We start from the raw sequence: 25,319 nt of genomic DNA on the forward strand, positions 1-25,319 counted from the left end.
GAGTTTTACTTGCTTTCAACATTACTAAGGGGAAAGGAAACGGAGACAGTGTTTTCTTAGAAGGAATGTTTTTGCCTTTCTGCTTGTCTGGTTTTAACCTCTGTCTGCTAAGAAACATGTTGAAGTCAGACGCTTTTTAAGCCAATCAGTAATATAGGAGGTAGGCTAAAAGTTTATATTCTCTTCAAAATGGCATAGTCATGTTATAGGCCTATATATAAAACTCCCCCCCAAAAAAAATCACTCGATCACCATAAAATAAGGTAATATACACCAAACGTCCATGCTTAGAGTGTTTTAACTCCTGCACAAGAAGATGAGCAGACATAAACAGATGTGTGCACCATCTGTTCACAGATCACAAAACTATTAGAAAGCTAGATCTCAACAATGGACACAGCTAACTATTGCAGCCTGATCCTCCTGCAAAACTGATATTAATTAATTAGACAGATCTACAACATCTCTACATTTTGGTGAATCCTCCCCATCAGCATATCAAGAAAAAAGTAACATTTCTGATCCTAACAAATGCAAACAGAGACCCAGCATCAACAAATGAACAATTTCTATTAAGTAAATAAAACAAAGTCACAGGCTATATCCTTTTCATTTGAATGGATTCAACTTAACACATCAAAATGCTATTTCCTCGTTAGTTCATTGTTACTGAGACCGGGATCTGATTTTAAATATTATGGATTCTACACTCTGCTTCAAATGGTAACAACTACTGTAATTAAATCAAGTTAATCCAACTTATTAAGTGTATCAGTTGAAAACTCGAATCAATTACGTTGGATAAACTCAATTTAAGTACTTCTTGCCAGTTGAAGCAATTAATTTACATTGGAGCTACATTTTCTTTTTAGAGAGGCAGCTGTGATGGAAAACTGACTGGAATCAAACATATCTTTGCACTCTTTCACACTTGATCTTTTTTATCATTATTCTAAAATTCCATTGACACAGCCCCATTAATTTACGAATTATGCATGTGCAAAGGTTTTTGTTGTCATTGTAAATATCTATAACAGAGGGGCTTTCTTGCTAAAAGAATTGAGCAAAATAAAATAAAAATAAAAAATAATATGCATGACTATGGTAGTTTTTCAGAAAAATAACCTTTGTATGCAACAAGAGTAAGCTACTGGCATATACTGTAAAAAAATCATAAAACAAAATCCTGTTTCATTCATCCATTTTCCATCACGCTTATCCCAAGCAGGGTCGCGAGCTGTCTATGGGCGAGAGGAACGCCCTGGACAGGTCGCCAGTCCATCGCAGGGCAAGCTCCTGTTCCTTCATAAGTATTGTTAATAAATGACTGGTTTTAATAGAAAGGTTGATAAAAGCATCATGCGAAAACAAAATTTCTTGGTCTAAGCTTTAAATGAACTTCAGATTACCTTCAAAAGGTTTATTAGTACATCTATACAGAAAAAAGCAAAGGTCTTGATTCCAAATGTTGTTAAGTGCAAAATAGGTATCACAAATCACAAAAAAAAAGAATAACATAAAACCTCTGAAGTGGAAATGTTCAAAAAGGTTCAGTCCCAGGCCCCCTGACACAACTCCTTGCCATGTCCTTCCCAGGGGTGGGGAGCTGGTGATGAAGTTTTTAACAGCTGCTTAAGGGATACTAAAAAAGGTAATAACATCAGACAGGAGGCTGAGGAGCTGACAACTGATTTAACCTGTTAAGTCCAGAGGGTTTTATAAGACATCTCCAACTGAATATATATATATATATATATACACAGAAAAAATATACAAAATATTTTCCACTTTAAAGATTATTGCAGATATTATTTTACCAGATGCCATAAATTTTACGTATTTAAACCTGATGAGCGCAGCATTCATTGTTATTTTTGTGGCTATGTTTTCATAGTGTTAAGGCAGAATGCATCGTCCTCTTTAACTTTTGAACAAAATATTTTATTTGGCGATCGTTACTCAGAGCAATGGACAGATGGATGGATGGATGCATGCATGGTTGGATCGATGGATGGATGGTTGGATGATCGAACATTTTCCTTGCTTTTATCTCTTAAGTCAAAAATAGAAGCTAGGATTGGATTGAATGTAACAATAGAAATAATAAAGCTGCTGGAGTTTAGATACATGATGCAGATAATATCTTTACCTGTCTAAAGCGATGCAGCATAGGTGCAGTATAGATGCGGTGGTCAGAAGAACATCCAGCGACGTCCGAACCAGGCAGAAAGTCTCGCCGTAGATCCAGTGCTGGTGGACCAGCTCAATGGCACCAAATGGCATCACGAGCACTGACACAAGCAAGTCAGCAAATGCCAGCGACACTATGAAATAGTTGGTCTTTATTTTCCTGTTGGACAGACAGTAAGATATAAAAAAAAAAACATTAAAAGATTTGTACACAATAAAAATTTGATTTTTTTTAGGGTTCAGTCAGCATACAACAATAAATGAGCTGTTGATCAAATATGTGAAATTGAAATGAATATTTCTTTTTGTTGTTATTTACGCTGAGTGAAACCAAACGCAAAAAGCCAGTGTCTAATATAGAAACAAATGCACAGTAATAGAAAACAAGAAGCCTTATGGTCAAAAAGGACACACAAAATCAAATCAAATATTTATGTTGCTTTGAAGGCAGCTAAACATTTTAATCACATGTTATAACAGAAAAACATTTTAGGCAAAATCAAACAACACACTGAAAAAATATAAATGACCAATATGTTTTGAACAAACAAATTTTTATTCCATAAAAATCAAGCACTCCATCCATCTGCCAGGGTCACGGTGGGGCTGGCGCTTATCTCCGGCAGTGTATGGGCGAGAGGTGGGGAAAACCCTGGACAGGTCGCCTGTCTGTTACAGGGCAACATAGAGAAACACAACCATGAACACACACATGCATCTCACATAAGGACAGTTTAGAGGCGCCAGTTATCATATATATATATATATATATATATATATATATATATATATATATATATATATATATATATATATATATATATATATATATATATATATATATATGTGTGTAGTAAATGGGTAAGTTGATATGGTAGGCCATATTTATTATAAGCACTCTTCTCTCAGTTGCTCCATTTTTAAATCACCAAATAGGATTCTTCCAGATAAAAAGAAGATTCCTAGTTGGAACTTTGATTTTCTAAATACATTTTTTTCCAGCATAAACTGTAATGATTTCGGCACTGATGCTGGGCTGATCACTCATTCCATACACCTGCTCACCACCTGTTCCACAATCAGCTCTCACCGGCTTCACCTGTTTCCTTCACCTTATATACACCATCAGACCAGTCATAAATGCCAGATTATCTCACACCAACCCAGTAAGAATAATCTAGCATCTCTGTAAAGTATCTGTTGTCCGCCCTTTTACTGACTCGTTCCGTCTCCTGATACTGAGCCTGCCTCATCCTGTTCTGACTCTGCCTGCCTGGATATCCTCTCTGTTTTGCCTCTGGACCTCTGGATCCCTGAATCTGTCTGGCTGGACTGCCTGCTTCCATCTGTCTGGAACACAAACTCGGAGAAGCCCTGCAAAAACTGTCTGCCTTCCTCTCCTGGATCACGAACTGGTAAAGCCTCACACATCTGCCCGCCTGTCTGCCTGCAGTCTATCTGCTCCACTCAGATTTAGTCCCACTCTCCAAACAAGCTGTTAAACTGTTTTCAAATGTCACTGACCTGTCTTGGTTATATTTGGATCCAGACTCTGTTCTTCACATAAACTTAATTTAAGACAGTAAAAAACACTAAATTGTACTAGTAGGAATTACATTTTAGATACCTAGAAATGTTCATAGATTTAAAGTGGCTATTTTGGTATTTATCAGCTTGACTGAAAATGTATTTAAGATATCTGAGAAACATTTGTTTCTTAGCAAAATAATAAAAAATATGACTGCTGTTTTCATACATATCAATTTTCTCTCACCAATATGAATTTCTGTTACCTATCTGTTAAGGAAGTCTGTGTAATGCTGCTAATGTAAGGATGGATAAGGTCTGATGTATGTGATTGTGAGGTGAAACGGTAGCACTAGTGAGCATAACTTTCTGAATATAAAGAACATCTATACGCAGTCTGAGATCCTGCTCCCTATAAATAGTTGATCTTTTATGAATTAATGCCACTCAATCTATAATTGGATCATCGTCAGAAGGGCATACTATGTTTGTGTTTTTAACACCTAATGTCTCTAACAGACCTAAAGACTAGTTTTCACTGTTCACGCCAAACTACAACAGAAATGTCCAGATTAAATCGGGAAATCAAAAAACGTGATTGGCTTTAAAGGAGGGTGGAGACAGAGGACACACTGAGGGTGTGTTCGATTTCAGCGGCCGCATGCTCCAAGGACCCAGTGTACTTGGACTGGGTCCTTCTAGGTCTGTGAAAATAAGGAGACTGGTAGAGTTTGGATATGGATTCAAACAGGTCCAGCCTTCTCTGGCAGAGAAGCAGACAAAAATGGATGATGATTCTTACTACTGTTCTGTGTGCTAATTACATTGGCAAGCAGCTTCAGCAGAAGTATATCATATTTACAGTCCTCACTCTGAAGGGATATTGGAATATGTGCTTTAATGGCAGCCAACCCTATTTGCACAGGGACAGATAAATTCTTTCAATAAACCAAACATTACCCGCCACATATCTGACTAAATGTCTATTTAAAACCAATATTGTCATTAAGTTCAGGTGGAACGATTCCCATACTACAGGGCCACTCTGGAGGATCTGCAGAAAACCACAGCTCATGTATGAGAAGTTGCTGACAGTATTGTATCAACAAATCTGGTCTCTATTTCAGAGTAGCAAGAATAGCTCCATTACTGAAAGAAAGCTATAAGATATGGCTTTTGCAGTACACCACAACATGTAGAGAAAACAGCAGGCCTAAATATGGAAAGGAAGTGCTCTGGTTTGTTGAAGCAAAAATAAACTATCCTCTTTTTACACAAAATAATATTTGCGGTAAGAAGGAACCTAAAGCCGCAACTTTACTTTGAACCGACTAACCTCAATATGAAATGTGATGGTGGCAAGAAAAGGGAAATGAGTTCCGCATAAAAGAGAGTGAAGCTTTGTAGAGTTCAAAGCTAGACGGATTGTCCCAAATACAAGGTAGTGGGGGAAGAAAATCTCTTTGAGACTAGAAAAATCGTATGACTAAGATGGAACTTCAAGTTTCAGCAGAAATAAGGATTTAAAGTAAAACAGGTTTGCATTAGAAGGCCCCCAAAAACCCAAGGTCTAAATCAAACTGAGTATTTAATTATTTGAAATTAATATATTCATGCAATCTGCAACCAACCTGACAAACTTGAGCTGTTTTTTTTAATAATGGGCAAAACACTTCAGTCTCAAGAAGTGAATAAATTACAGAGGTTTTTTTGGCTGCAATATTGCCAAAGTTGAAAAATTCTCAAAACTTTAACAACCAAGCATTAACTCCTGATATGTTTTCCATCCATCCATTCATTTTCTGTCACCCTTATCCCAAGCCGGGTCACGAGGGGTGCTGGTGCCTATCTCCAGCTGTCTATGGGCCAGGGGTACACCCTGGACAGGTCGACAGTCCATCGCAGGGCTGATATGTTTTCTTTTTACCCAATTTTATTACAATTAATTTTGATCTGCTGAGTATTAGTCTGCAAAGCCACTAAACATGTCTAAATCTAGACAAATGACCTCATCCTCACCAGAGTATCCTCCACTTTACCCTTAATTGGGATTAACTTAGAATACGAAATGCAATCAAGATAATACTGTGTTCGTCATTAGTGCTGGACTGCTAGGTGCAATAAAATGGGGCAAATCACTGCAGGGTACATCCTCTCAAGCTCACAGAAAGCCTTCAAGAAGACATTAACACCTCTTTTTATCATTAGAATAATAATGTTTTTGTCATGAAAAAAAGGAATTGCAAACTAAGTCAAATTAAAATGATAGAGCTTCTTCAAACAGTAAGATTAGGAAAAAGTTGGAGAAAAATAAAACTGAAAATGAGTTGCTTTACACAAAGAATCATAGGTTTTAGAAAAATGTGAGAAAGCACTGAAAACAGGGAAGAGGTTGAAGACGAATGCATCCATCTTCTTGCTTAAAAAAAAATTTAAAATAAAAGTAAAAATGGCCAGAATGGTCAATACGTCTTCAGCACCTGGGCAGTTCTATAAATGTTGTAAACTACAAAGAGGTGAGAAGATTAAGAATTTGTCTTCCTGCAAAAGGAAGACAAGAGTGTAAAAAAAGTCTAAAACCAAATACACCTTCATTGCTCATATACACTATATTGCCAAAAGTATTTGCTCACCTGCCTTGACTCACATATGAGCTTAAGTGACATCCCGTTCCTAATCCATAGGGTTCAATATGACGTCGGTCCACCCTTTGCAGCTAGAACAGCTTCAACTCTTCTGGGAAGGCTGTCCACAAGGTTTAGGAGTGTGTTTATGGGAATTTTTGACCATTCTTCCAGAAGCGCATTTGTGAGGTCGCACACTGATGTTGGACGAGAAGGCCTGGCTCTCAGTCTCCGCTCTAATTCATCCCAAAGGTGTTCTATCGGGTTGAGGTCAGGACTCTGTGCAGGCCAGTCAAGTTCATCCACACCAGACTCTGTCATCCATGTCTTTATGGACCTTGCTTTGTGCACTGGTGCACAGTCATGTTGGAAGAGGAAGGGGCCAGCTCCAAACTGTTCCCACAAAGTTGGGAGCATGGAATTGTCCAAAATGTCTTGGTATGCTGAAGCATTCAGAGTTCCTTTCACTGGAACTAAGGGGCCAAGCCCAGCTCCTGAAAAACAACCCCACACCATAATCCCCCCTCCAACAAACTTTACACTTGGCACAATGCAGTCAGACAAGTACCGTTCTCCTGGCAACCGCCAAACCCAGACCCGTCCATCAGATTGCCAGATGGAGAAGCGCGATTCGTCACTCCAGAGAACGCGTCTCCACTGCTCTAGAGTCCAGTGGCGGCGTGCTTTACACCACCGCATCCGACGCTTTGCATTGCACTTGGTGATGTATGGCTTGGATGCAGCTGCTCGACCATGGAAACCCATTCCATGAAGCTCTCTGCGCACTGTTCTTGAGCTAATCTGAAGGCCACATGAAGTTTGGAGGTCTGTAGTGATTGACTCTGCAGAAAGTTGGCGACCTCTTCGCACTATGCGCGTCAGCATCCGCTGACCCCGCTCCGTCAGTTTACGTGGCCTACCACTTCGTGGCTGAGTTGCTGTCGTTCCCAAACACTTCCATTTTCTTATAATACAGCTGACAGTTGACTGTGGAATATTTAGGAGCGAGGAAATTTCACGACTGGATTTGTTGCACAGGTGGCATCCTATCACAGTTCCACGCTGGAATTCACTGAGCTCCTGAGAGCGACCCATTCTTTCACAAATGTTTGTAAAAACAGTCTGCATGCCTAGGTGCTTGAATTTATACACCTGTGGCCATGGAAGTGATTGGAACACCTGATTCCAATAATTTGGATGGGTGAGCAAATACTTTTGGCAATATAGTGTATATAGACGGCACATTAGACTATTAATCCCTTTCTTAGTGACAAACTTTGACTTTTTTTTCAAGGCAAGGATCTGCTTGAAAAAGAAAAAGAAAGTTCATTAATAACAATAAAGTGTCCTTCTTTTTATTGTTTAGTGAGAGTATTTACTTGATTGGTGCAACAGACATCGCACTTCTTACTGTGATGTTTATTGGCTGCAAAAAGACTATGGGGAAATCAACTAGACTTGGTTTTGAGAACGTATGTATTAAAGACATATGAATATTGTGCAGCTTTTTCAGCATTTCACGAGACCTAATTGTAAATAGAAGATGTTAGCTGATCTCTTTTTATTTAAACAGCAAATAACCCTTTTATTTGCAAGGTTCAATCATTAGCATTCCTAAGAAGACTTGATCTTACAAAGCAAAAGTTAAAAAGAGAAATATAACACACCCTGCATTCTTAGATATGGTGATGTTATACTTACTGCTTCTTAGGGTCTCTGGAAAAACATTGATTGATTGATTCCCTAAATCTGACATTCAATAACTTTATTAACAGAAGAGTCATAATGTGTTTTATCTCTGTACGTTGGAGCAGGAATACTTGTGAAAAGGAGATGGAATTGGGTCCTGTGGGCTGGAGACCTCGAGTTTATATCATAGCACATCCATGTGTCCCAATAGCCTAGTCAAAGGCCATATCTATTGCAAAACTTAAAAGAAAAACTCACATACTACTCATATCAACCAATCTGAATGAGATGAAGCTTTTTTGCAAAGGAAATTTATTTTTTCTGTCTCCAGATAAGCAAGTTTCGTGAAGACGTTCAGCTGTGGTTGACCTAAGGTGATTGTTCAATGCTTAAGTCGGGTGAATAAATTATATCTACACCAACCTGTTTTTTTTTTTTTTTTTTTTTTTTTTTTTTTTACATTTTTTAGATTTAAGAAACTAAACATATTGATTTTATATAAAATCCACTAGGGATATGTTAAATGGTGTGTATGACACCTAACAAAAAATGTTCACACTTTCCTTTCTAAACTACAATGGAATAACAAAGTGCAATACTCAAGTGAAGACTGCAGTTAGATTCCAATACAAAATTATAGCAAATAATTCATAATACAGGGTTGGACAAGCCTATTCCAAGGCAGTAATTGATAGTTGATGATTAGAATGGGATTGATAAGCAGGATCAAGCTATCTCTAGAGACTGGTTACCTAAAAATACAGATATCTATCACCTTCAGGAAAACACATTCTCACAGATATTCCCTAAAAGGTTTTATGTTTGCAAAGATCAGAACTGCTGATACACAGAAAGATTGTCTCATTATCACCCCAAAAGTAAGAAGCCTATTATAGCCTGCAGTTTTGATAAAACTCTAAGTAACTCTTATTTACAAACCAGATCTATCAAAATAGAACAAGCAAAGTCAGTTGATGAGCTTTAATCACAAAATCTGTTCATTTGTCGTGTTAACCACTCCAAACAAAAAACTAACAATACAAAGATGTTCAGTCAGCTGCCATGTCCTCTACACTGTCTCTGCTGTGGATGCTCTCATTCTATAAATAGCAATAGTGACCCGACGCCTATAAGGCTTTCCAATCTGCTTGTCTGTAACCCAAACAGAGCCTCAAAACAAGCGGTTAGTGATGGAACCAACCTGCTGTCTGCTTGTGGAGCTCATGAGCGCGGACATACACACACATCAGTGAAGCACACAAGTACATGCAAAATAATGTAGAAAAATGGGTCACACACCAAATCTGTATATGAACAAGCAGTTGTTTATATGTTGCGCACACACCTCTTCTTGTTGGCAGTAGACATAATGGTTTAGGAACCTTTAACAATTTGTGTTTAGCTGAAATGACATGATGTGTTTAGCTAAAAAACTCTTTAAATAATAAACATTAGTAGATTGATAATAAACATAATAGATTGAGGTTATTGTAATTGCAGATGCTCGTGGTATCGGGTATTGCTTAAGTAAAAAAGAAAAAAAGAAAAACAAAGTGCAGCCAAGAAGGGGAAAGAAATAAACAACAGACCAGAGACTATTTGAGTCTTCTGTCTGCAACTTTATGATTTTTTTTTCTTTATAATAATATGGACAATTAAAATGGGTAGACTACAGCTGAAACATTTCATCAAGACTGTTTTCCAGCATGCTTTCCATTAAATCATTTAATGAGATGACCAAGAGGACCTTACAACAAAACAAATTAGTATTTTACCTTTGCTGAAACACTGCAGCATTAACCCTGAATAATTGAAATATTTTCTAAAAAAAAAAAAAACTTTCTTCAAACGATATTTCAGCAATTACTATAAAAACACTGAACTGTTTCAAAAGGCAGTAATATGGCAAACCTACAAAAGGATTGCTTCAATTATCATTTAAAATGCAAACAAACAGTTTTATTATTATTTAATAAAAATGTCCATGTTTGTCCATGATGACTGTGGGAGAAGATATGCAATGATTTAATAAGATATAATTTAGGACTTGGCCATCTGCTGGATTTCCTCGTTATACTACACTTACCCATGAGGTATATTTAATTGACACTGGCAAAAATATAGAATGAAATCTTCCCTAACTTACTAGATAAAGCACTGGGACTTTAATAATTAAAATTTTTCTTCCTTTTCCTAAACCTCCAGATTCCATAAGCTCAAGGACATACCTCACAATTTCTGATGCCCTCATTACACTGTGCAATTTTTAAATATTTAAAGAAGAGAAACCCTGTGTCATGGAATTAATAATCTCTGGTACAATTAGCATATGAAAATAAGCTTTCTATTCAGTTTGTGATCAGCGTATGCCATCATTCTGGTTACCACAGACATTAAAACAAGTCTAAAAAATATAGGGAGAGTTTGACTAAAGTCATGACAGGAAGAGAGATCAACTCGGGGATGCTAGTTCACTGAGTTGAAGGGTTGCTTTAAAAACTCCAAAGGATGTTACGAAATGTGACTTACCCCAAAGATACCTAATCGACTCCTGTTCAGGCAAGAATAAACTATCACCAAAGTGGAACCCACCTATCTTTTCTTGGTAAATATATCTCCTCTGTCTAGTTTGTTTCTGGAGGTTATCTCTGTTTGATATAACCAGCAGCACCTCATTTTCCATAGAAATGTGGTAATAAATTAAATATATCAAACATTGGAGATCCCCATCGTGTCTGCATGTAAAAAATAAAACCACTATGCAAGGTTTGAACTCCATCGTTGTTTCTCTTGTTGTATGGACAGAGCACCCAGAATCAGCCATGTAATTAATTTAACCTAAACTGTGTGTGGTTCAGATACGTGATTAATGAACCAGCGTACAGTAAATTTAAGCATTATTCCCAATACAAACTTTTCCCGGTGGCAGCAGTTAAAGTGAGTAAAAAGTAAAACTGAAGAAATGTTAACTAAATCAAAAATATTGCAAAGACCAACGGTTTTTGACATGACATCAGTATGACTGCTCACAGATCTGTTCAGTGTCCTGTATAAACAGAATGTGTGGCAGCATGTTTCTATGTGTGTGGGTATCTTCTTCGCACACATAACATGTCACTCTGAGAGAAACAAGAGCTTGTGTTTGTGTGGTGGTTATTGATGAGAAGTTGAGCTCCCTCTGAACCACCTTCTGTTGGTTTTAGCTACTGCAGAAGAAGTGATGCATTGTGGGTTTATGTGTAAAGTGCCTCTAGGTTGTTTAGAAGCTTTTATATCTTCCCAGATGAACACCCATCAATCTGACTCACTAATACATTCCCAGTAAGTTATTACTGTAAACCAGTTGAGGTTTATATTTTTTAAATGTAGATAATTATGGTTTTTCACATGGCAATTTTGGTCTTATCTAACCAGGGCACCTTTTTATCACACCTGCAATAAACAAAACTAATAATATGACTATCTTTCAACAATAGGTATTTCCTTGGTACTCTTCCATAAAAAGCTAAACTAATGGCTGTCTTGATCTTGTCAACCTCAGTTTTGGTGGTCTGGCTGTGGTTGGAAAGTCTTCCACCAGGCGCTCTTGTAGACTGAGAGGTTTTTGGTCAATGCAAACTCAAATTTCAAGTTTTGAATAATAGATTTAATACAATTATAAGAACTGTTGAAACTTTTTTATGTTGTTTGCTGTTTTAATTATAACCTCAAAAAATGTAGCGTTTATTATAAAATCTCAACAGAATGCATTAAAAAAATGTTATTATTATTTTGTAAAATTAGGCTACAATACAATAAATAAAGTAAATAAGACATTTTGTGCTAGGTAAGGCATTTATTGCTTTATTGTTGCACGTTTGGTGGGAATAAAAAAATCATATTTGGCAGCAAGGAAAGCTTTTGATGAGGAGCATTACTTTTGTAAGTATTGCTTATCCATGGTATACCTCTGTTATGAATCATGTGTAAATGTGTCCCTGTGCAACTTTCCCAGAAGACAGTAGAGCAATGATGGTGGAAGTAACAAAGATAATTATCTACTCCACAGGGAGGTAAGAAAACAATTTAGGGATTTTAAATGTTTTTTTTTTTAATTCCATACACACTTTATTGTAGAAAGTCAATTGCTTTTAATTGTTCAACACACGTCATAGCTGCTGTAAAAGATCTGTCACACTGTGATCCTGCAATATGAATGTTCAAACAGACACTTTCGTGTTAAATTGATGAGACTGAGGTTACCCTGCACTTTTAGGTGTCATGAGATAAGAAAAGACAAAGAGGGAGAGAGACACTAAGACAAGAGAGGACAGGATGATGATGGTGACAGCAGCTCTCTGTTTGAGCAGGACTGCCTGCTAGCCAGGCTCGGACTGGGAACGATTTTTGGCCCTGGCATTTTTCTATCTACACTGGCCTACTTATAAACACAATATGAATAGACATTCTGGTTTAACAGATCTATCTTCAAGTACCACAGGACAACCATCAACAAGACTTCTCTAATGCGGTTTTACTGGCTTTGGTTATTAACACGGACGTGACAGTGACTGCTGCTGCATAATGTCCAAACTTGCATGAAGCGAGCCAGACACCAACTTACACATACAGCGCCATCACTGACTCACATTTTCCAGCCCCAAAAATATTCATAAACCATCTGAATATACGAAATCTCGCCCAATTTGAACCAAAGTTTATTGACCTCTTAGGCCATAAATCTAAAGAAAAACATTTTTTACCCATAGACGGCCATCCTAAACTGCCAGATTGGGAAACATCCCAACCTGGCAACCATGAACGTAAGAAGGGAAACGTTAGCCTTTAGATGTAAAAACCCATCATGCACCACAACATATTTTTGCCAAATATTCAAACATAAATTCACCAAATATATGAGGAACATCGTAGTTTAGTTTAAAGAAAGCATTTTAGTTTTGTTATAATTTAGTTTGTTGCAAGGATTTTACAGTTTGAAGGAAGAGAAAATTACACCATATACACACCGTCACAAGGATGTGCATGACAAGGAAGGGCTTTATATACTGCATGCATCATTTGGGTAGTAAATATTGTATTAATTCTTGAGCTCGTGGAGTTATTTACTGTCACAGGTAGACGCTTGGGCCGGAGAGCAAGTGTTGGAGATGGTATGATCTAAGGAGGGCCGGCCCTCGCCCGCTGAAATTAGGACCGGCCCACCGGGCAAATGCCCAGTATCACAGATTACCAGTCCGAGCCTGCTGCTTGCTCCACCTCTGCCACCACAACTTTATGCTTAACTTAGGTTTCTCATCTGAATGACCAGTTGCATTTTGTACATTAGTCTTTAAAAGGGCGCACATCATTAGAGACATCTCAGTGAGAGAACATGTTATAGAGAAATGCTGTGAATGAAAAATAATTGTAACAATAGACTTACCATCAAACATCACTTAATTATCTTATTAATTCAATTCATGTATATGTCTTGTATTTCTGCCCTTAGAGATTAGTAGCATTAATCGGAGAAACAGTCAGAAGGCATATAAACATCTGCTGTTGCTTCTTGTCTGCTCGAAGTGGATTAAGAGGTGAAGCCTTACTGAAATCTGCTGGTCCTCTTAGACAACCTACCTGTTGTTGTGAATCATAATGTCTTGGAGGTGCATTTAAATGAGATTGGGGTGTCTAAATACTAGAGTGAATACAAATATAACAAATGTGCTTGGAATGAAATGGTCTGGACCTGTATGTACTTCTGTAAGGTCCTCAGAGTAAACTGTTATTGTGAATTGGCTCTATACAAAAAACATGGATTGTATCAACTACATACCTAAACTAGGTTTACTATGATGTAACACTCGCAGCATAAAAAAAGCAAAGACCCACCTGAGTTGTCTGTCCTTGCAGACGGCCACCATGACCAGCAGGTTTCCCAAGACACTCATGAGCATGACCAGAGACAGGAAGCAGATGAGAGCCATCCGCTTTGGCATGCTGTCACTATAAAAACCACACACACACAAAAAACAAAGCTTTAATTTACATAATGAAAGGCTATATACTATTTGTAAAATATGTAAAAGAAATACAGTTCTTATTTGGTTTAGCTTATGGTTGTAAAGTTATATTATTAAAGAAAGCAGGAAAAAAGGTGTAAGTATGGTTGTTATTTGCTACCATGTGTAATTTGAGGAAGATGTTTATTCAAGCAAAGTCTGCTGTTCTGCTCTTACTGATTGCTTCCACCTACATAAGCACTCAAACAGCTTAATATCACAGAGACTAATAGGTTTCACATTTGTGGTTGATTAGTAATAAATGGAGAGAGAAACAGCTGTGGTAGCATTAGCTGCTACATCAGCTGCGCCTGAGAAGAGAGCAGAGACACCTGCAGAGACACCTCTCATCTATAAGAACTGTTAAAAGTGGTTTTAGAAAGATTCATTATAAAAACAGAATTTGGGAAAAAACAAAAATCACCTTATAGAAATAAAGAACTTCAGTGGGCTCCTTGTTGTGGGTACATGTCTGTCTACATTTTAGCTTCATTTTGGTCATTTAAACTATATCCCCAAAACAAGTGGGTCCCACCATCAATGAGTTTCAATCACTTCCATGGCTGCATGAGTTTAAAATATGGTGCAGTGAAACTTGACTGGCCTGCAGAGAATCTTGACCTCCACATTATCAAACTCCTTTGGGATGAAGTACAACCAAGGCTGCAATGCTTTTTTTCTTATCTAACTACAATCCCTTCTAACCTATTTTATGTTTTCATTCAAATTATTACTTTTAGGAACTAAACATTTAAGTTTTTGCACTTTTGTCACAAAAATATTTGTTATTTTTATGTCAAGTACTAAAAATCTGTAGCTTAGCCATGATTAAAAAGTAAGAATTAACAGGACAATTGTTTTAATGCGTAATTGATTAACAAAAACTTGTCATTAAACTGTAGGAATGGCAACTATAGAGGAGCCTCACAGGGGTTCATTAATGTAAGTGACTTTAATCTTTTATCCTAACGGATTAGATATTACTGATACAAACATCTAGAATTCTGCTGAGCCTGCTGTGATGAGATCACTAGATCTTTCAAGTTTTAAAGGGTTACAATGAGCTTTAAAGTATTCTTTTGTGATTTCTGTGACTGGATTAATGTGCAATGAATCGTAACTTAAGTTCAACTGCATATTATTATTTCTTAATTTTGCAAGAGATTCTGTTAAGCTAAAGTTAAATTATGGTAAATAGGACATTTTTTTTTTTACATAAATGGTAATGTAGGTTATGTGACTATGCATATATTTACCATCTCTATTTTGAAGAGTTGAAACAGTGTGACATTAAGTTTAGTTATAGTGACTGCCGCTGTTAGGGCCTTTGGCATGAATGTATGATTGATACCAGGCAGAGTCAAAACTAAGTAAGCAAGTAATTATTTATTTACTGTATATAGCACCTTTTACAGACACTGGGGTCAAAAAGTGCTTTGCAAACATGCAGAATTAAAAGTTTTAACAGTTAAGAGCATGATGATATGATAGTCATACTAAAACAGCTCACACATTAGAGTTGTTAAATAGCTTTGAAACAAGGACACATAGACACAGACTGGATTGAGCATGTTAGTCTTTTCTTGAAATGGGTATAAGAATCCATGAAAATATTATTTTCTAATGACCTCAGCCTTTGAGAAGGAATTTAGGGAGACAACAGAGCTCCAATGTATAAGGGTGACTTACCACAGAGAGCTTTAAAAATCAGAACCAAGATTTTAAAATTAAGGCAAAACACCACTGGTAGCCAATGGAGAGATTTTAAAACCAAAATAATATGGGCCCGTTGGTAAGGATCAGCACCCCAGCCAAATACAAATACCGTAGCCAAATACTGATTGATTTCTTCATTGACATTGTCAAGAGCGATCACCAACACCTCAGACTTATCAGAGTTAAACAGCAAAGAGTTAGCCCCAAACCATTTGTTGGAGCCGTTTTGTATTTCTTTTGTTTTTCTGAATTTATTATGAACATATTTGCATTCTAATTCTACTGATTTATTTTTGGACTTTTAGTTGGAAATATGTCTATGTTTTCATTCTGATATGCTTATGTGCTTCTCTTCCTGTATGGTGGGCATGACGTTGACAAGCTGATTGATTGACGTAATAGATAGGTGCCGTCACCAACCGGTCAGGTAGAGTGGAAGTGGCAAACAGTTTTTCAACCATGTGATGCGGGAGCGCTTTTGTTGGTATGCAAGTTAAAGACAAATAAATGCCTCTATTTTTTTAAGACGCGCGTTTGGATCCGATCTATACTTCTCCTCTGAAGCGGTGACCGCAAGGTTGCCGCTACATTAAGTTGAAAAACTGTTTGCCACTTCCACTCTACACCACTACACCATTGGTTCTTTTTCCAAAGTGATTCATAAAAGAGTCCGATTTTTTTATCTCAGTGGAGTTAAAGTAGAAATACGACTGAATGTCATCTTCAAAAATATGATAGGAGACCTTAGTACCAGACCTATTATCGTTGTCTGGGCAACTACAATGTTTTATGTCATGTGGCAACGTTCAGCGAATCATATAGCACAACATCACTGGGATGCGCAGGGCTGAGCAAATCTGGTACCTACACCAGCTATCTCTTGGGATTTTGACTGCTACAACAGCCCAGTTAGTGTAACTAGCCAAGGAGTCAGACTAATCGAACAAAGGGACTCTGCCACTCTAAATAAAATATGTAAAATATCTCTAAACTACTTTCCAATGACTGTTTAATAACCGACTGACTAGCTGATGTTACAACTAGAGTTGGTCTTGTACAGTTTTGATGTGTCCTTTCTAACTCATCTGTTCAATCAGCTTCACTGGTACCTTCTGCCACTGGTGGAAGTAAAGCACCACAGCTGTACACAAACACCCCTCAAGAGCCCACAAAGTACTGGGTCTCAAGAAGGTTTAAAGGCTCAAAGGAGTAACACCCAGAGAAAGTGAATTTATATGGGTAAATGACAAGTTGCAATGGAAAAGAGGCTTATGTATTTCCACTGGGGGCTGCAGACGTAATTGCTTAAAGACTTGACAGAAAACAAGAAGTTGGAATGTCTGTATTAAAAATACAGCATAGTTTGTCGCCGTCAAACATCAGGACACAAACTGTCTCTAAAAATATGAGTAGATTATATTTTTTTTAATTGCAAGCCCACAGAAAACAAATCCTGAGTTAATGAGCCATGTGTTTGTGATTTTTTGAAATAATGTCAGCAGTGATATGCTAATTCTGCTCCCTGTTCGATACAGAAGTCATGCCTTGTCTGTCCCTGTCTGCCAAATTATTTGACTCTCAGCTTCTTAACTTCAAAGCTGAAGTGATCACATGCAAATAAGGTTTGTTCTTTGATCAGTGTTTCCAACACACAAATGAGCTCTGACATCTTATCAACAAATGCATTATTATTAAAAAAGACAGGAGATGCTGACTAATAATCTTTGATCTTAAATTTGTGGAACACGGAGTCTGTCATTTCTTATAAATGAGACCCTTATAACCATATCATTGTAGCAGCATCTATTTAAACATTGCCGGATGATAATGAAGGACATACTTCAGGTGTCTTTTTCAAAGCAAAAGTCTCAGGAGTATGACCAGAAACCAATCAGAACCTGCAGAGTGTGTGTGTGAATTTTTCTTAAGCTTCTATTGCTAGAGTAATCTTTAAACCCCAGAAGCTTTAGATCATGTTACTTAAATTCTAAGCAAGACTGAGCTCAGCTGTATAAAGCACATGTTTTTCATATTTATTTATAGTGGCACTGTTAGCGTTCAATTTAAACAGCATTATATGTCTGTCTATTTTACAAGCACAGGATTGGTTGTCTTTAATAATGGATTATTTTCGGTGTATTTGTTGCAATTATGCAACAAATACATCAATTGCAAATGTACCTTCATCATTCTTTACACATATGTCAGTGGATTCAAAACTTCTTGGGCTTTAGTCAAATTAGTTTTTCCAGAATGTTGATTTAGTGATTGATTGAAATCCCAATTTATATTTGATCAAAACCCAAGTTTTAGCTTTGACAATACGCACTATACTGTATAAAGGCAGGCAATTTATTGAGTTAGACACAAGGGTTCTCATGTCAAAACTGGTTTAAACACATGATTTGGTTAACGTTTGAGACACAATCATCACATTAATAACAACTACACCTATTCAGGTTGATCATCTATTCCTAGAGGAGGTTATTTTTAAAGTTCTAAAACTGACATTTATATATACCGTACATGTTGAATAGGAATTTAACAGACTTTTTAAGCTGTATCTATGCATAGAATGACATTTATTTTCTAAAATGTAGTTTTAGGTTTTTTCAGTTTATTTTTATAAACACGATATTTTAGTAAAGAAAAATAAATGCATTTTTTCTTGTAAAAAAAAAAATGGCATTATAATTGCAGTTTCAAGAATTTGGACCAAAAGCAGTTTGAAGACAGCTGGTCAAATACAGCCTGAATCTGAATAATTATTTTCAATGTTTTGTGTGGACAGGGAGCGAGGATCGGGAAATGAATGAATCTCTCATGAGTAGTCAATGGCCAACAGGCAAGACAGGGTACACCCAAGAACAGGTCAACGCTCACCAAAGTCTGTGATATATTTTTTCATATTTTCAGTCACTACGTAATTCAGCTTAAAAATGCAGAAACTCATATTAGGGACATGTGCAAACCATATTAAATAAGTGCGTTGATAAAACATAACAGTCAATTTAATTGTTTTGCTCATCTAAACAGCCTAACTCATGCAATTTATCGAGAACACATAAGCCTGAAGTACCTATGAGAAAACAATGTCTACAGTTGAAATTCTGTGGGGATTTTTTTTAAGTGGAATTCTGATATTGGGTTTTGTATAATTAGCTTTAACATAAATGTGACAAAATGAGAAAGTGGTTGTGTTGTTTTCCTCTTCTCTATCTTTTCAGTATGTATGTGACTTATTTTCCAGATGTGGAACAAAAAAAAACTGCTTCTGCAACTGTAGCAGAGATGTACAGCCTTTCTCAGAGAACATGGCCAAACGTAAACATTCACAGACACAAGGGAAGGTAATTTCATTGCATTTGACCTTTCGACCTGCAGCTAAGCTTTGCTTTTGGTGGGCAATCATCATCTAACAAATTTAATTAGGCCTACAGGCACACCATGGAGTTACAGATCCACTTGACACGATCTGATATATATAAAAAATAAATAAATGCAGCTTGCATTTTTGTTTTTCTAAGTAACCTTCTGCATTAAGCTAGAATAAAATAAGGTAATTTTAGTCATTTTTTAGGACATTATTAAATAGATAAAAACTCCTTAAATAGCTGACCTTACCAACTTAGCACACCTTTTCATTCAAAGCTTTCACAGAAACAAGCCTCTGGAGGCTTGCTCCATTAACTAGTAACATTAGAGAATGAGCTATTAAACTATCACTGATTAAACCCAAAGAGCAGCAACTATAATGACTGACAACAAGCCTCTCTGGGCCAGACCTGTCATGGTCTTGGTTGTTCTGAAACTACCTTTCTGTGAGGCAGAAGGAGAAATAACATGCCTGACAGAATTACCAGTGATTTGGCATTCTGACAAAGGTGAGCTGATTGCGGAAACTGTCAGCCCCAGTCTATTCCCACCTCTACATAACCTTCATCGTTATTTGTGAAAATGTTCCCGTCTTTAGTGAATGCATGTGGTCCAGAGAAACTCAGTTAAAACTGAGTACTTTTCTCACTCTACTTTTAGTCCTTCTGAGACCCTAATGGTGCCTCCATGTGCAACATCCAGCACTGATACATGATTTAAATGCTTTACTTAACCTCAATTCAGACGTTCATCTGAGGACAGAAAAGCTTCAGGAAAACATTTCTTGATGAAAACTGCATCAAGTTCAACTGAGAATCAGCCAATGGAGGCTTTCTTAATTTTATTGATTTATTCCTATATCCATCTCAGATTGTGTGCAAATGTTTTCAATTAAGATTAGATTTTATGTATGCAATTGTGTATTTATTCCTTCTCCTGTATTATATGTACACATTTTGCATGCATTGCAAATAACCTTTATTTTTGCTTCCATATGTGAAGCATAAACAAATATAAGCATCTGAGTGTTAATTAGAGAAACTTGACTTTCATATCTGAATTGGTTAGTGTCCACTGTTTAGCAGCTGACAAAGGGGTGCAGACTAAGCTATTAACATTACACGGGGTTTGAGGTGCTGATGGTGAAATTCCAAGCACAGATGGTTTTAGGACTAATTTCCACCTAAAATATAAACCAACAAACTGGTATTGGTGCAAATCCTCAACTGCTATATTCACAGCATAAAAGAGGCCTTTTAAGTATATCTAAAAAAAAAAATGCAGAGACTCACTTAGTATCTATGTAAAACTGCGAATCTAGAAACTTTTTTGCTTAAGTTCAAAGGTTCTTTTTTTTTATTGCAGAGCTGTAACCATCTTAAAATTCTGGGTTTTAAAAATTTGTGAATTCTACCTCTTACCAGGAGAGGATAATAAACATTGCAATCATGTCAGATTGACACAGGTCTATGTTCTCTTTATATTTGAACGAAATAAAACACCATCTCTTCAACATTTAGCAATAGTCTGCAGTTCATTTTTCAAATGTTCAAATGTTTGCAGACATTTTTCTCGTTGGTCTTGACCAGTTTGACAAGATGTTTTACTTATAACAGGTCAGTGGTTTTTTTTTTCCAGCCAAGCAGACCTTTTAATGGCTTTGCTTTGACAAGCCCTCTTAAGCACACAACTGCATCTAAAGTTTACCTTACACAGTTTTCTGACATTGCAAATTAAACTTTAAGTTTTGATCAACTGATGTTTTGATATCTTTACCTCCCCTCTGACTGGAGTTTCACTACTGCTGGCGGTGCAGGACAGAGCTGGTGATATGGTAAGAAAGACGATAGCTCCAGAAAGCTCTCTAGGGCAGAGGGGGTCCGCGACCCCTAGGGGGTCCCCAGAGGGACTGCATGGGGGTCGCGAAAGTTTTGGTTTATTAGACTTTTTTTTAATATTCACCCTGCAATTTTTTCCACTAATTGAACTGTCTTTAAATACACATTAACATGAATTGAACAGACTGTAGTAAACAGATAAATGGAGGCAGAATTTGTCTTTCAGTCATCAATGCCAGTGGCGGTTCTAGACCAAATGTACATGGGGGCCAGGATTCTTTGATAATTTTGGAATTTTATATATTTTTGACTTAATTTAACTTAAAATTACATTTTTCTATAAAATCTGAATTAGAACAAAAAAAAAAAAAAAAACACAATGCATTCGGGTTTAAAAATTAGAGGAATTTCTTTTGAAAAAAGAAAACTGGGATCCAATCTCAATACGACACACAAGAGCTCTTTCAAGCTGGGCCCCGTTTCATTCACAATACCTGTCCTGTCAACCAGGAATCAGAATCAGAAATACTTTAATAATCCCAGGGAGAAATTACTTTCATTACATTACTATTACATCTGTAATAGAGTGACTATAGGACCAGTTTGATAGAACACTATTTCATACTATATATATTTAGAGGGTCCCTGCTCCATCTCACCATAAGTTTGGGGGTCCTTGGCCTAGAAAACGTTGAAGACCCCTGCTCTAGGGTTTACATTCTCTGTAAACCCTAGAGATGGTTGTGCGTGAAAATCCCAGTAGATCAGCAGTTTCTGAAATACTCAGACCAGCTTTTCTGGCACCAACAATCATGCCACGTCCAAAGTCACTCAAATCACCTTTCTCTGTACCTAATAAAGTGGCCAAAGTGGCCAAAAAACATATATTTGTATTTTTACTTTTAAACATTAAAATCAGATTTAGAAATTATGGTTTTAAGCTTTTAACCTGTATGCGTAATGAAACATACTGCAAAAGGAAAGCTAAGGGTTAAGGTCATAGTTAAACACCACACTACAGGTAACATCACCAACCACACAAATCACTGCATTGAAATGGTGGCTATACCCGGAAATAATAACAATACAAATGCATTTATCCAATATCGAAGAGTAGAGCTCCTCAACTACAGTTCCAGAGATCCAGTGTTCTCTACCTTTTAGATGTCTTTTTTTTTCAAACACAAATTACTCAATCAATCAGGTCATTAGCAGGACTTGGGAGAACTTGACTGATTAAGGAGGACATACAGGCATTTGATTCAGGTGTGGAAGAAGATACAAATCTAAGTAGGTTCACACTGCAGGCCTTAATGCTTAATTTTGATTTTCTTTATAAATCTGATTCCTTTGCGTGGTTGTTTACATTTCCAAATTTATGCAACTTGTATGTGATCTCCAGTGTGAGCTGCATTCACACACCTTAAGTATCCCACATAAGTGATGGAGGACGCAGTGACCTCATAAGGGAACGTGCTGTTTTTCCCTAAGTAAACATGGTTGGAAATGCTGCAGCACATCTAGCAATCTTTCGTTTCTTTCCCCACCTCAACCAGTGCATTAACAGCAAAATCTTTTCAAGGAAGTTGATAATAAAGACTGCTCTCCTCATCATCGTCTGCCATGGTTGATGTTTTTCTTCCAGCTTCTGCATAGCAAGAAGCTGAATATTCACCTTTGTCAAGTATTAATGGCATACATGTTGAATGAATGCGACTTGGCTGTTCAGACACAGCTCACATTTGAAAAGATCAGATGTGTATCAGATTTAGGACCATAAAATAATATCCATTCAAAATTTCCCCTCTTTCCTTGATGGGCCCTTGGCTTGGCCTTGGCTGCTCCCCCTACAGTTCCTTTTTAAACACCAATCTTTGTACTAAAATATTCTTTCTGTCATGATTTGTGGAAATTAAGATCTAAAGAGAAGCGTTATCTGCTGGTCAGACCCTGTAATTCAGTGAAAGGGATGAGTCATAGAAACAAATTATACAAGCCCATGAGAAGGCCAGTGGCTGGAAGTTGGAGGGGATTTTGCTACCATTCGGCTGGCTTTTGACTGGGAAGGGCCATTTTGAATGGCTGCTACTGTATTGCCAAGTGGCCTCGGTCGCATTGAAAAAAATCTGATCTGTGTTGTTCAGAGTGTCATGAAAAGATCAGATACAGGTCACATATGGGCAAAAAAAAAATCTTTTTTGGGCCACTTTAGGTTGCTGTGTGCTGAATAGGAAGTAAAATCTACTTCCATGTTTATTTGATAGTTGAAGCTTGAATTTTTGCATTTGTCTATCTTCCCCGTTTCCCAGGGCTTTGTTATTTTAAAATCATATATTGCCATAGAAGAAAAAAATAGCAACACATTATTTTCAGAAAGTTAAATGCAAATCCATATAATTTTTCTAGGAAAGCACAAAAAGGGCAGATTGAGAAAAATAACATAATCAGAAAAATTGAAAAAGGGGCAAAAAGCTCCTGCATCAAATGAATTGGAGCTTTAAAGTCTGGAAAAGGAGTGCAATTACGATCAACCAAAGGCAATCAGTCAGCCACCTAGAGTCCCAAAGTCATGCACACATGACATCTGCCTGTCAGAGTGATTTTGATGCAATGTTTCGTGCCACTTAAACTTTTGTACTGTAGTAACATAGCCTGTTGTAAGAGGCCATTTGTATTTTGTTCATTAAATTTCCAAATTGTGACCTTTTTTTCTCACTCAAGTACATATTTTGCTTAATGAGCCCTCATGCTTCAAATTAATTAATCTTTAGCCATTAGTGGTTAAACAGGAAGATAGATATGCCACTTTTAGCTGATTGGTTACAAAGTGTCTGCTAAATTTCACCACACATTCAGTAAAATTCTTCCCAGGTTTAAACTGCTGAAAAACCATAGCAACAGCAGCGTTGACTGTGACTTTACATCAAGAGCCTGATTATAGATTGCTCATTTCCTTCCCACACACCATGTTTATTCATCGGCGGAAACATTCACAGAATACCTCATACGTAATATGACTGATATGAAAAACATAAAAGTTAAAAATATTAGGTAAAGTCAAAATCTATATTTATGCCATTACTTGGCATAAATGGTTAGGTAAGAAGAGAGATTCTTATTAGTCCTATTATTAGAGGCCACCATTTTAAAGTTAACTGTCAGTGTTACCCTCACACTGCTAGAACAAATCTTTCACTGTCTTGCAGCATTTTTATGTATTTATCACTTTATTATCATTCTCAATTATAAGACTCAATACGATCAGGCAAATATGAGGGTAACTACAGGGGCACCAGCCCTTCTCTTATATTTTATGCAGGCAACCTCTAAATATAAAGTTCGTTAAAATGTTTTGGAATCTCAAGCATGGACTCTTACAACTGTTAGAATTGTATAAATATTTCATTAAACAATTATAAGGTGTAACCTTTAGGAATGGTCTGAGTCAATCCATCTTTAGGATCATCTAGTGATCTTAAAGGGGTCATAGAATGCAAAATCAAGTTTAAATTGTCATAGATAATTATCAATGAATAACAAGACTGTTGGGCCGCTGACTGGAGCGGACCTCAGCAGAGAGCCATGAGGTGTCCGGTCTACAGTCACTGGGTCGGGTTCGGGCGCACTCCGTCTACCGGGAGTCCCGGACCAGCCCCGGACCTGACGGCTCTTTTCAAGTGCCCGGTGTGTTTTGACTACACGCTGCACTGTAGTCAACCAAAATCCCAGATGATTTTGAAATTCCCCCCTACATTTTTTTAGGTATGAAAAGTAGGACATGTATAGGAAAAATAGGACGTCTGGTCATCCTACCATAACAACAATTTTGATGTTTTAGTGAGTGACCGCTTGTTGATATGATGCGCCTTTGCTCAACAGCGTCGCTCGTGGTAAACCAACCAATCAGGGCACAGCTCATCTAAATATTCATGAACATACCATAAAAGATAGAAAACCTGTCGTTTCATTCTAGGGCTTAAACCAGGCTTGCATTAGGGCTCAGAACAGCAAATAAGCCATTTACAGCCCAATCAATGTTACACACCCTATTCAGAGACCTTAAGGACCAGCACCAAATACCCTATAGAATCATTCTATGACCCCTTTAAGAGCATATTAGAGCTTCTGAAGCAGATATCAGTACTAGGTCTTAATGGGCAGGCCAACTTAGGACCCAAGTCATTTGAACAAAATCCTTTAAATTTTTTGTGCTACAGTATGTGACAACACTAAAACCAGTGATCTCTAAGATGACCTGCATAGCTTGAAATAGTTGTCCCAGAATTTTCTTTCTGGCATATCCGTCAATGGGCACTGGG

The 25,319-nt window shown here is 37.1% G+C and overlaps 1 protein-coding gene across 6 annotated transcripts in view; it reads right to left on the reverse strand.

Moving 5' to 3' along the window:
• Positions 1-25,319, reverse strand: part of htr4 (5-hydroxytryptamine receptor 4) — a 224,711-nt gene that overhangs the window by 88,393 nt on the left and 110,999 nt on the right. For all 6 annotated transcript variants that reach the window (XM_038295431.1, XM_038295429.1, XM_038295426.1 and 3 more), the window contains 2 exons: positions 13,902-14,015; positions 2,150-2,350 (listed from right to left, as the gene is read on the reverse strand). In XM_038295431.1, coding sequence (XP_038151359.1) covers positions 2,150-2,350; positions 13,902-14,015 — 315 coding nt within the window. The remainder of the gene's footprint in view (positions 1-2,149; positions 2,351-13,901; positions 14,016-25,319) is intronic.

The sequence above is a fragment of the Cyprinodon tularosa genome, unplaced genomic scaffold, assembly GCF_016077235.1.
Source record: "Cyprinodon tularosa strain WSP-4 unplaced genomic scaffold, ASM1607723v1 ctg355, whole genome shotgun sequence".
Classification (NCBI taxonomy): Eukaryota; Metazoa; Chordata; class Actinopteri; order Cyprinodontiformes; family Cyprinodontidae; genus Cyprinodon; species Cyprinodon tularosa.